The sequence below is a fragment of the Lissotriton vulgaris genome, chromosome 1_1 (assembly GCF_964263255.1).
Source record: "Lissotriton vulgaris chromosome 1_1, aLisVul1.2, whole genome shotgun sequence".
NCBI classification, from domain to species: Eukaryota; Metazoa; Chordata; class Amphibia; order Caudata; family Salamandridae; genus Lissotriton; species Lissotriton vulgaris.
The window spans coordinates 720992386-721005613 of record NC_141685.1 but is presented as its reverse complement, the minus strand read 5'-3'; the positions used below and the strand labels follow the sequence as shown (position 1 = coordinate 721005613).

At 43.3% G+C, this 13228-nt stretch overlaps 1 protein-coding gene across 5 annotated transcripts in view; it reads right to left on the bottom strand.

The window, feature by feature from the left end:
- Positions 1-13228, bottom strand: part of LOC147747710 (coagulation factor XIII B chain-like) — a 706417-nt gene that overhangs the window by 156800 nt on the left and 536389 nt on the right. For 4 of the 5 annotated variants that reach the window (XM_086954968.1, XM_086954960.1, XM_086954985.1 and 1 more), the window contains one exon: positions 3732-3917. The exons of the other annotated variant lie outside the window; for it this stretch is intronic. In XM_086954968.1, the coding sequence (XP_086811094.1) occupies positions 3732-3917 (186 nt within the window). The remainder of the gene's footprint in view (positions 1-3731; positions 3918-13228) is intronic. 5 annotated transcript variants of the gene reach the window in all.

The window sequence follows — 13228 nt, the reverse complement described above, 5'->3', positions numbered from 1 at the left end:
GCACACTTCACTGCTTTCTTTAGGGTACTCATAAAGTGTTCAACAAGCCCATTGGCCTGTGGTCACAGAGGCATTCTCTTTTGATGCTTTATATTCATATGCTCTCAAAAGTCTGTGAACTCTTGACTGTTGTAAGGCGGGCCATTGCCAGATTTCACTATTGCTGGAACACCCCATGTCACAAGATACAATGCAGTATCTCAATAACTTGTTCTTGAGTGGTAGATGAGAGAACTTCAATTAATGGAAAATGTGAGTATTCGTTCATAGTCACCATCAGGTGAGGTCCATTGTCGAGTGGAGTGAAAAAGTCAATGGCTACTCTCTTGCAGGCATGCTTCGGGAGTTCTGAAATGTTTAAGGTTTGGTGAGTAGTTTTTGTAGGAAGACAGTTGCATTGATGAAAGGCCTTTAATTCTATTTCAACCCTCTCGTCAGGATAGGGAAACCAGACTTGGTCTTGGAGAGCTTGTTTTGTTGTAGTGATTCCACAATCTCCTTCAAGGGCCACTTCAATTATTTTTTGTCCCAGATTTTCCAGAATCAGGATTCTCGACCCTTGCAGTATAACTCCTTCCTGAGTTATAGATAGTTCATCTTTGAAAGTTTTGTATTTTTGATATTCACCATCACTGTTGAGGTTCCACGACTGATTTGTAATTATATAGTTCAACTTTATCAAGTAAATATAATCATCAGCCTTCTTGGATGGAGTACATTGACCATGTATAGGCACTCTGGAAAAATAGTCTGCACGGTCTTGATCCTTCCTTGGACGATGCACAATGAAATCATTTTATTCTTGTAATCATGGTCCTCAATGTTCAATGTGAGGAGGCATCTTGCCCTTTTAAGTGCCAAATATAATCTGTAAAGATTGAGGATCAGTTACCATTGTAAAGACTTTCCGTATAGGAATACATGGAAAGATTCATAAACCCACACCATGGCTAAGCTTTCTTTTTCAGATTGTAAATAAGCACATTCTGTGTAGGACAAACATCTACTTGCATATGCCACAAAATGCCTTTTGAGTACACAGAAAAAAGGCAACAAGTTTTTCACAATAGCGTTGCCTATGCAAATGGTTGAAAGTCCAACAACTCTGGGAGATGTTTCTGTTTACTTGATGAAATGTGACAACCCCTGCTAATGTGTGATTTTAGGAGTCTAGATAATTGAGATAAAGCTGTTACTCTTACTGCATAGAAAGTTAGGTACTGGTACACTTTATATGTGTCACAAATTGAGAACAAATGTGTATGTGTATGTGTATGCTTAGTTATTTATAATTTAAGTGTATGTTCTACAGTAATAAGGATAAGTTTTGAGTTCATAAAGTTCACTGGATAACAAATGGATGTTATCCAATGTATATGATTGCCATATGAAAAATGTCTAAAGGAAAAAGTTGAAAAATTATCATATATAATTACGGTGGTGTTGCTAATTACATTTCGTGATCAGAAACTATTGATTTATTGTGGTGGTTAAATAACTTCAGACAAGGTACATTGTTGTTTGTTTACTTTTAGAAAGTTGGCATTGTCCTGCTCTTAGCCCTGTGTGCCTGCAACCTGTCTCTGATTCATATCTGGGGAGGATGACAGCTGAGCTTTGTATATTCTCCCTAGACGGAAACACACAATGGAAGCTTAGGTGTGACATGATGGGCAATCCTTGGAGGATTGGAGGGAAGAGTTCGGCACAGCCTCACACTTATACCTGAATAGGCTGTGTCCTGTCCCCATACAAATACCCTGTAGAGAGTCTGGAGCCAGGGCAGGAAGGGAAGACCTCTATGCACGTTGAAGGCCCTTCTTTAATGTCTTACCCACTTCAAAGGAATCACTGGGTATAAGAACTGGACCTCACATCCGATCACTTCAGTAGACTTCTGAACCTGTGGATTCTAAGCCAGGAAGAAGGACTGCTGTGATGCTGAAGGACTGCCATTCTGCTGGTCCGCTGCTCTGGAAGAACTGTTTTCTTGCTATGCTGCTGACCTGCTGTCCTCATGTTCTGGATAAGAATGACTGGGCCTGCATCCCTTGAACCTCAGAACCCAGAGTGTTTCCAAGGGCTAGTTGACTGGCCTACTGATCTGCCACCCCAGGAACATAAAAGACTTCCAATTATACTGATTCCGCACCTAGATGCTGCCATCAGTGAGTCTGCACTGCCAAGTGGTGCCACCCTAGTCCTGGACCCTTGGAAGTGGGCCTAAGGTGCTAGCTGCAGGGAAACCCATGCACCCTCTCTCAAACCGGTGCATCCGCTAAGCTGTGTGGATCGGAAGCAGTGCATCAGCCATGTTGCGTGACCAGATTGGCCTGATGCATCATTTTCAGAAGCACCGCTGAGTGACGCTCTTCCTGGCTCAAGGTCCTCACATCTTCATCGACAGCAGTCTTGACGACAATGCTGAGAACTCCACATCGCATCTCCTGCGTTCTTCACAGCTGTAGTATCACCACTGCTGCAAAGATCAGGACCAGCACATTGCCACCACTGCAAGGATCAACACTGATGCAATGCTTTGACATCAACGCATCACTTCACCTGCATCCTACCTCCACTTCGTCAACAGGAACATCAACGCAACCCGAACTAAGGTACTTTTACTCAGCAGGCCAAACCTGTAGGTGGCCTGTGCTCCATCGTGATCAGCCAGAAGATTTGACTTTGTCTCTGTCCAGCACGACTAGAAATCCTCTATTGTCACTTTGTGCTTTTCGCCCTATTTTCACGTAATACTTTAAAAAAGAATATCTCCAGTTTTACTAATTGTATTTTTGTCATTTTTGTATCAAATCAATTTTTTTATATAATCTATTTTTCATAGCTGGTTTGGGATTTTTCTTGTGTTTGTGTGCTGCATAAGTGCTTTACACTTACGTCTATGTTAAGCCTGACTGGTTGTGTACCAAGCTACCCAGGTTTAAGCGCAGGTTAAATTAATTACTTTTTGTGGTTCACCATGCAAAGGATTGGGGATGTTACATGACCACCGCTCACACCCCTAGTCAACCAACCGCTCAATTTCTCATAATAGGTCTCCAGGAAGTGTGGCCAATGATTATATGTACCACAATGACATTAACATAGGACTTTGCATTTCTTTAACAAACTCAAATGTTACATTTAAATCTGAAGGTTGTATTTGCACATATAAAATTGTAATTGAGAAGCCTTGTGATAAGTGGCCTCCTTCAAATTCAGTTAGCTTAACAGAATATAAGGACAGGAACACTCAATTAAAAATGAAAACCAGTTCAGAAAACTGCTTATAGGCTTAAATATATCACTAAGGGCCTGATTCTGATGTGGCTAGCAAAGCATTCCCACCTAGGGCCTGATTCTGATGCGGTTAGGAAGGGCTCTTAACAGCATTTGCTCCTTCCAAATCGGATTGGGAAAGTGTCTTTCTGACCGAGGGCCCAATTATGATGCGGTTAGGAACATATGATCCCATTGAAGTCAACGGGAGTCCAACCAAATCTTATCGGGAAGTATCCGGATGCATCGTACTCCGTCAGTGGGACTCTCCCGATCCGAGTGTGTCGGAAACCATTTCCAAACCGATTCGGTCGGGAAGCTTTCCAACCCACATCAGAATCAGGCCCTAAGTGGTAAATTTAAAAACAATCAATAGTGGATGTGCTTCAGTTTTATTAATATCCATATTAAATTTAGACAACTTAAATCATGTTTTAAGCAGCAATACTTACTGTTGTCACACTCTGGATATTCCAGGTTCCCCCGGGCGCACTTGACTGTCATTATTTGATTTGGTTTCTTGGAGAAACCTGGTTTACATGCAAACTCCGCTATGTTTCCATCTTTAATTTCTGTATTTTCATTCATAAGTATAATGTTCTTTCGATCCATTTCTTTGGATGAGGGTGTGCATGATCCTGCAAACGAAAGCATCATATCTACTTATTATAATTTCCATTATTTGATACATTTTCATACCTCAGCCCCTCATAATATAAGCACTTTGGAATAGCTAAGAATCAAGATTCAAATCTGAATCTTAATTCTGACTGAAAGAAGCCACTTTTTAGGAATTGGCTAGAACCAGCTTTAGTTCGCTGTTGGCAGACATATTGTTTCCAATCCATACCATATACATATACAGGGCTTTGTGTCAGTCCCTTTATTATTATTGGATAGCTCTGTTATCTGTCTCTGTTGTCTGCTTTTTATTCATTATCTTTGGAAAAAAGATAGCACAAAATAACACCGGGGAGATGTTTGTGCCATCCAGAAGCATTTAAGTCTCAAAGAGTTGTGACTGGTTGAGTTGGACCCTGCCACTGCATATTTGTGGTAAATCCTATTTTCTATGGTGCATTCCATAGATGTGCATGCGTTTCTTTTCTCTCTCTTAATTTTTCCTTCCTCTCCTCCTCCACACCTCATCTCATGCCATGCGATATTCATTTATTCACCTGTTCAATTATTTTTACAAAGGCCCTACAGCTACAAAATGCTGCAGGTCTGCTTGTATCATTTAGATGGTTTTCATGCAAAATTGCCTACTTACTTTTCATATAATGTGATTTACCCCGCTGACATGCTGATTCACTATGTTATAACAGTAAATGAAAAACAGCTGTCATGATGCACATGTGTCCATGCTTCTTGATGAATGGTAGCTATTGTGGAATATGTTCTCTTAAGAAAATCATACTCTATTACCTACCATGCACCTGCATGCTTCTTAATCAATGATCACATGTTGCTTCGCTGAAAGCTTTGGCAAAGCTAACAACTCAACTTTTTATAGCATGGGCACATTGCCAATGCATGTCAAAGAAGTATTCCCATGTAGCACCTGCATTTTTGTCTCGGCTATTAACCTACATTAACTCACAGCACAGCTAATAATTTGGTATGGGTGAAATTCTAACTACACTGGCAAAAATCATGACATTTTCAAATTCCACAGTTTGATAAAACTTCTCAAAATCTCACATTTTTCAATTATGTTTTCATTTTCATACGAAAGCTTGCACCTTCTAAAAAAAAAAATATCACAAGTACCCTGTGAGACTTTCCGGAAGAAATTTTCAGTTTGCACCATTCTCTTCTGCTTTTATCTTGCAAACTTTGCTTTACACAAAAAAAACACTAAAGTTAACTTAACATAAATATATTTACATTATTTATTATATAAAATGGCTCCCGTGAGCCAGGAGCTGACGAGCTCTGGGAGACGCCCGTGCACACCGGGAGTGGTAATAGTCCTGAGGAGATGACGGTGGCATGTCAAGCAACCTCTGAAAATATTTTTCCCCACTGATGAAGGTATTTAACCAGAAACACGTGTCTAGGGATATGATTTGAGAATATACGGGCACTGGCCACAAACTTTTTTTAACATTTTGAGAACTTTGAACTAAAAAGAAGAATACTGAACAACAATGCCCATGAGGCAATGGGGCAATCCAGCAAGGACATGTTTGCGGCTCTCCCACCCCATTTTGTATTATATAAAGTGGCTCCCGTGAGCCATGAGCTGACGAGCTCTGGGAGACGCCCATGCACACCGGGAGTGGTAATAGTCCTGAGGAGATGACGGTGGCATGTCAAGCAACCTCTGAAAATATTTTTCCCTACTGATGAAGGTATTTAACCAGAAACACGTGTCTAGGGATATGATTTGAGAATATAAGGGCACTGGCCACAAACTTTTTTGAACATTTTGAGAACTTTGAACTAAAGCGAAGAATACTGAACTACAATGACCATGAGGCAATGGGGCTATCCGGCAAGGACATGTTCGCGGCTCTCCCACCCCCTTTTGTATTATATAAAATGGCTCCCGTGAGCCATGAGCTGACGAGCTCTGGGAGATGCACGTGCACACCGGGAGTGGTAATAGACCTGAGGAGATGACGGTGGCATGTCAAGCAACCTCTGAAAATATTTTTCCCTACTGATGAAGGTATTTAACCAGAAACACGTGTCTAGGGATATGATTTGAGAACATAAGGGCACTGGCCACAAACTTTTTTGAACATTTTGAGAACTTTGAACTAAAATAAAGAATACTGAACTACAATGACCATGAGGCAATGGGGCAATCCGGCAATGACATGTTCACGGCTCTCCCACCCCCGTTTGTATTATATAAAATGGCTCCCGTGAGCCATGAGCTGACGAGCTCTGGGAGACGCCGGTGAACACCGGGAGTGGTAATAGTCCTGAGGAGATGACGGTGGCATGTCAAGCAACCTCTAAAAATATTTTTCCCTACTGATGAAGGTATTTAACCAGAAACACGTGTCTAGGGATATGATTTGAGAATGTACGGGCACTGGCCAAGAACTTTTTTGAACATTTTGAGAACTTTGAACTAAAACGAAGAATACTGAACTACAATGACCATGAGGCAATGGGGCAATCCGGCAAGACATGTTCGCGGCCCTCCCACCCCCTTTTGTATTATATAAAAAGGCTCCCGTGAGCAGAGAGCTGACGAGCTCTGGGAGACGCCCGTGCACACCGGGAGAGGTAATAATCCTGAGGAGATGACGGTGGCATGTCAAGCAACCTCTGAAAATATTTTTCCCTACTGATGAAGGTATTTAACCAGAAACACGTGTCTAGGGATATGATTTGAGAATATACGGGCACTGGCCACAAACTTTTTTTAACATTTTGAGAACTTTGAACTAAAACGAAGAATACTGAACTACAATGACCATGAGGCAATGGGGCTATCCGGCAAGGACATGTTCGCGGCTCTCCCACCCCCTTTTGTATTATATAAAATGGCTCCCGTGAGCCATGAGCTGACGAGCTCTGGGAGATGCACGTGCACACCGGGAGTGGTAATAGACCTGAGGAGATGACTGTGGCATGTCAAGCAACCTCTGAAAATATTTTTCCCTACTGATGAAGGTATTTAACCAGAAACACGTGTCTAGGGATATGATTTGAGAATACAAGGGCACTGGCCACAAACTTTTTTGAACATTTTGAGAACTTTGAACTAAAATGAAGAATACTGAACTACAATGACCATGAGGCAATGGGGCAATCCGGCAAGGACATGTTCACGGCTCTCCCACCCCCTTTTGTATTATATAAAATTGCTCCCGTGAGCCATGAGCTGACGAGCTCTGGGAGACGCCCGTGCACACCAGGAGTGGTAATAGTCCTGAGGAGATGACGGTGGCATGTCAAGCAACCTCTAAAAATATTTTTCCCTACTGATGAAGGTATTTAACCAGAAACACGTGTCTAGGGATATGATTTGAGAATGTACGGGCACTGGCCAAGAACTTTTTTGAACATTTTGAGAACTTTGAACTAAAACAAAGAATACTAAACTACAATGACCATGAGGCAATGGGGCAATCCGGCAAGGACATGTTCGAGGCCCTCCCACCCCCTTTTGTATTATATAAAATGGCTCCCGTGAGCCAAGAGCTGACGAGCTCTGGGAGACGCCCGTGCACACCGGGAGAGGTAATAGTCCTGAGGAGATGACGGTGGCATGTCAAGCAACCTCTGAAAATATTTTTCCCTACTGATGAAGGTATTTAACCAGAAACACGTGTCTAGGGATATGATTTGAGAATATACGGGCACTGGCCACAAACTTTTTTTAACATTTTGAGAACTTTGAACTAAAACGAAGAATACTGAACTACAATGACCATGAGGCAATGTGGCAATCCGGCAAGGATATGTTCGCGGCTCTCCCACCCCCTTTCATATTATATAAAATAGCTCCCGTGAGCAATGAGCTGAGGAGCTCTGGGAGACGCCCGTGCACACCGAGAGTGGTAATAGTCCTGAGGAGATGACGGTGGCATGTCAAGCAACCTCTGAAAATATTTTTCCCTACTGATGAAGGTATTTAACCAGAAACACGTGTCTAGGGATATGATTTGAGAACATACGGGCACTGGCCACGAACTTTTTTGAACATTTTGAGAACTTTGAACTAAAATGAAGAATACTGAACTACAATGACCATGAGGCAATGGGGCAATCCGGCAAGGACATGTTCGCAGCTCTCCCACCCCCTTTTGTATTATATAAAATGGCTCCCGTGAGCCATGAGCTGACGAGTTCTGGGAGACGCCCGTGCACACCGGGAGTGGTAATAGTCCTGAGGAGATGGCGGTGGCATGTCAAGCAACCTCTGAAAATATTTTTCCCTACCGATGAAGGTATTTAACCAGAAACACGTGTCTAGGGATATGATTTGAGAATATACGGGCACTGGCCACAAACTTTTTAAAACATTTTGAGAACTTTGAACTAAAACGAAGAATACTGAACTACAATGACCATGAGGCAATGGGGCAATCCGGCAAGGACATGTTCGCGGCTCTCCCACCCCTTTTGTATTATATAAAATGGCTCCAGTGAGTCATGAACTGACGAGCTCTGGGAGACGCCTGTGCACACCGGGAGTGGTAATAGTCCTGAGGAGATGATGGTGGCATGTCAAGCAACCTCTGAAAATATTTTTCCCTACTGATGAAGGTATTTAACCAGAAACACGTGTCTAGGGATATGATTTGAGAATATAAGGGCACTGGCCACAAACTTTTTTGAACATTTTGAGAACTTTGAACTAAAATGAAGAATACTGAACTACAATGACCATGAGGCAATGGGGCAATCCGGCAATGTCATGTTCACGGCTCTCCCACCCCCTTTTGTATTATATAAAATGGCTCCCGTGAGCCATGAGCTGACGAGCTCTGGGAGACGCCGGTGCACACGGGGAGTGGTAATAGTCCTGAGGAGATGACGGTGGCATGTCAAGCAACCTCTAAAAATATTTTTCCCTACTGATGAAGGTATTTAACCAGAAACACGTGTCTAGGGATATGATTTGAGAATGTACGGGCACTGGCCAAGAACTTTTTTGAACATTTTGAGAACTTTGAACTAAAACGAAGAATACTGAACTACAATGACCATGAGGCAATGGGGCAATCCAGCAAGACATGTTCGCGGCCCTCCCACCCCCTTTTGTATTATATAAAATGGCTCCCATGAGCCAAGAGCTGACGAGCTCTGGGAGACGCCCGTGCACACCGGGAGAGGTAATAGTCCTGAGGAGATGACGGTGGCATGTCAAGCAACCTCTGAAAATATTTTTCCCTACTGATGAAGGTATTTAACCAGAAACACGTGTCTAGGGATATGATTTGAGAATATACGGGCACTGGCCACAAACTTTTTTTTACATTTTGAGAACTTTGAACTAAAACGAAGAATACTGAAATACAATGACCATGAGGCAATGGGGCAATCCGGCAAGGACATGTTCACGGCTCTCCCACCCCCTTTTGTATTATATAAAATGGCTCCCGTGAGCCATGAGCTGACGAGCTCTGGGAGATGCACGTGCACACCGGGAGTGGTAATAGACCTGAGGAGATGACGGTGGCATGTCAAGCAACCTCTGAAAATATTTTTCCCTACTGATGAAGGTATTTAACCAGAAACACGTGTCTAGGGATATGATTTGAGAATACAAGGGCACTGGCCACAAACTTTTTTGAAAATTTTGAGAACTTTGAACTAAAATGAAGAATACTGAACTACAATGACCATGAGGCAATGGGGCAATCCGGCAAGGACATGTTCACGGCTCTCCCACCCCCTTTTGTATTATATAAAATTGCTCCCGTGAGCCATGAGCTGACGAGCTCTGGGAGACGCCCGTGCACACCAGGAGTGGTAATAGTCCTGAGGAGATGACGGTGGCATGTCAAGCAACCTCTAAAAATATTTTTCCCTACTGATGAAGGTATTTAACCAGAAACACGTGTCTAGGGATATGATTTGAGAATGTACGGGCACTGGCCAAGAACTTTTTTGAACATTTTGAGAACTTTGAACTAAAACGAAGAATACTGAACTACAATGACCATGAGGCAATGGGGCAATCCGGCAAGGACATGTTCGAGGCCCTCCCACCCCCTTTTGTATTATATAAAATGGCTCCCGTGAGCCATGAGCTGACGAGCTCTGGGAGACGCCCGTGCACACCGGGAGAGGTAATAGTCCTGAGGAGATGACGGTGGCATGTCAAGCAACCTCTGAAAATATTTTTCCCTACTGATGAAGGTATTTAACCAGAAACACGTGTCTAGGGATATGATTTGAGAATATACGGGCACTGGCCACAAACTTTTTTTAACATTTTGAGAACTTTGAACTAAAACGAAGAATACTGAACTACAATGACCATGAGGCAATGTGGCAATCCGGCAAGGACATGTTCGCGGCTCTCCCACCCCCTTTTGTATTATATAAAATAGCTCCCGTGAGCAATGAGCTGAGGAGCTCTGGGAGACGCCCGTGCACACCGAGAGTGGTAATAGTCCTGAGGAGATGACGGTGGCATGTCAAGCAACCTCTGAAAATATTTTTCCCTACTGATGAAGGTATTTAACCAGAAACACGTGTCTAGGGATATGATTTGAGAATATAAGGGCACTGGCCACGAACTTTTTTGAACATTTTGAGAACTTTGAAATAAAACGAAGAATACTGAACTACAATGACCATGAGGCAATGGGGCAATCCGGCAAGGACATGTTCGCAGCTCTCCCACCCCCTTTTGTATTATATAAAATGGCTCCCGTGAGCCATGAGCTGACGAGCTCTGGGAGATGCCCGTGCACACCGGGAATGGTAATAGTCCTGAGGAGATGACGGTGGCATGTCAAGCAACCTCTGAAAATATTTTTCCCTACTGATGAAGGTATTTAACCAGAAACACGTGTCTAGGGATATGATTTGAAAATATAAGGGCACTGGCCACAAACTTTTTTGAACATTTTGAGAACTTTGAACTAAAACGAAGAATACTGAACTACAATGACCATGAGGCAATGGGGCAATCCGGCAAGGACATGTTCGGGGCTCTCCCATCCCCTTTTGTATTATATAAAATGGCTCCCGTGAGCCATGAGCTGACGAGCTCTGGGAGATGCCCGTGCACACCGGGAGTGTTAATAGTCCTGAGGAGATGACGGTGGCATGTCAAGCAACCTCTGAAAATATTTTTCCCTACTGATGAAGGTATTTAACCAGAAACACGTGTCTAGGGATATGATTTGAGAATATACGGACACTGGCCACAAACGTTTTGAACATTTTGAGAACTTTGAACTAAAACGAAGAATACTGAACTGCAATGACCATGAGGCAATGTGGCAATCCGGCAAGGACATGTTCGCGGCTCTCCCACCCCCTTTTGTATTTTATAAAATGGCTCCCGTGAGTCATGAGCTGACGAGCTCTGGGAGACGCCCGTGCACACCAGGAGTGGTTATAGTCCTGAGGAGATGACGGTGGCATGTCAAGCAACCTCTGAAAATATTTTTCCATACTGATAAAGGGATTTAACCAGAAACACGTGTCTAGGCATATGATTTGAGAACATACGGGCACTGGCCACAAACTTTTTTGAACATTTTGAGAACTTTGAACTAAAATGAAGAATACTGAACTACAATGACCATGAGGCAATGGGGCAATCCGGCAAGGACTTGTTCGCAGCTCTCCCACCCCCTTTTGTATTATATAAAATGGCTCCCGTGAGCCATGAGCTGACGAGTTCTGGGAGACGCCCGTGCACACCGGGAGTGGTAATAGTCCTGAGGAGATGGCGGTGGCATGTCAAGCAACCTCTGAAAATATTTTTCCCTACTGATGAAGGTATTTAACCAGAAACACGTGTCTAGGGATATGATTTGAGAATATACGGGCACTGGCCACAAACTTTTTTAAACATTTTGAGAACTTTGAACTAAAACGAAGAATACTGAACTACAATGACCATGAGGCAATGGGGCAATCCGGCAAGGACATGTTCGCGGCTCTCCCACCCCTTTTGTATTATATAAAATGGCTCCAGTGAGTCATGAACTGACGAGCTCTGGGAGACGCCTGTGCACACCGGGAGTGGTAATAGTCCTGAGGAGATGATGGTGGCATGTCAAGCAACCTCTGAAAATATTTTTCCCTACTGATGAAGGTATTTAACCAGAAAAACGTGTCCAGGGATATGATTTGAGAATATACGGGCACTGGCCATGAACTTTTTTGAAAATTTTGAGAACTTTGAACTAAAACGAAGAATACTGAACTACAATGACAATGAGGCAATGGGGCAATCTGGCAAGGACATATTCGCGGCTCTCCCACCCGCTTTTGTATTATATAAAATGGCTCCCGTGAGCCATGAGCTGACGAGCTCTGGGAGACGCCCGTGCACACCGGGAGTGGTAATAGTCCTGAGGAGATGACGGTGGCATGTCAAGCAACCTCTGAAAATATTTTTCCCTACTGATGAAGGTATTTAACCAGAAACACGTGTCTAGGGATATGATTTGAGAATATACGGACACTGGCCACAAATGTTTTTGAAAATTTTGAGAACTTTGAACTAAAACGAAGAATACTGAACTACAATGACCATGAGGCAATGGGGCAATCCGGCAAGGACATGTTCGCGGCTCTCCCACCCCCTTTTGTATTTTATAAAATGGCTCCCGTGAGTCATGAGCTGACGAGCTCTGGGAGACGCCCGTGCACACCGGGAGTGGTAATAGTCCTGAGGAGATGACGGTGGCATGTCAAGCAACCTCTGAAAATATTTTTCCCTACTGATGAAGGTATTTAACCAGAAGCACGTGTCTAGGGAAATGATTTGAGAACATACGTGCACTGGCCACAAACTTTTTTGAACATTTTGAGAACTTTGAACTAAAATGAAGAATACTGAACTACAATGACCATGGGGCAATCTGGCAAGGACATGTTCGGGGCTCTCCCACCCCCTTTTGTATTATATAAAATGGCTCCCGTGAGCCATGAGCCGACGAGCTCTGGGAGATGCCCGTGCACACCGGGAGTGGTAATAGTCCTGAGGAGATGACGGTGGCATGTCAAGCAACCTCTGAAAATATTTTTCACTACTGATGAAGGTATTTAACCAGAAACACGTGTCTAGGGATATGATTTGAGAATATAAGGGCACTGGCCACAAACTTTTTTGAACATTTTGAGAACTTTGAACTAAAACGAAGAATACTGAACTACAATGACCATGAGGCAATGGGGCAATCCGGCAAGGACATGTTCGGGGCTCTCCCACCCCCTTTTGTATTATATAAAATGGCTCCCGTGAGCCATGAGCTGACGAGCTCTGGGAGATGCCCGTGCACACCGG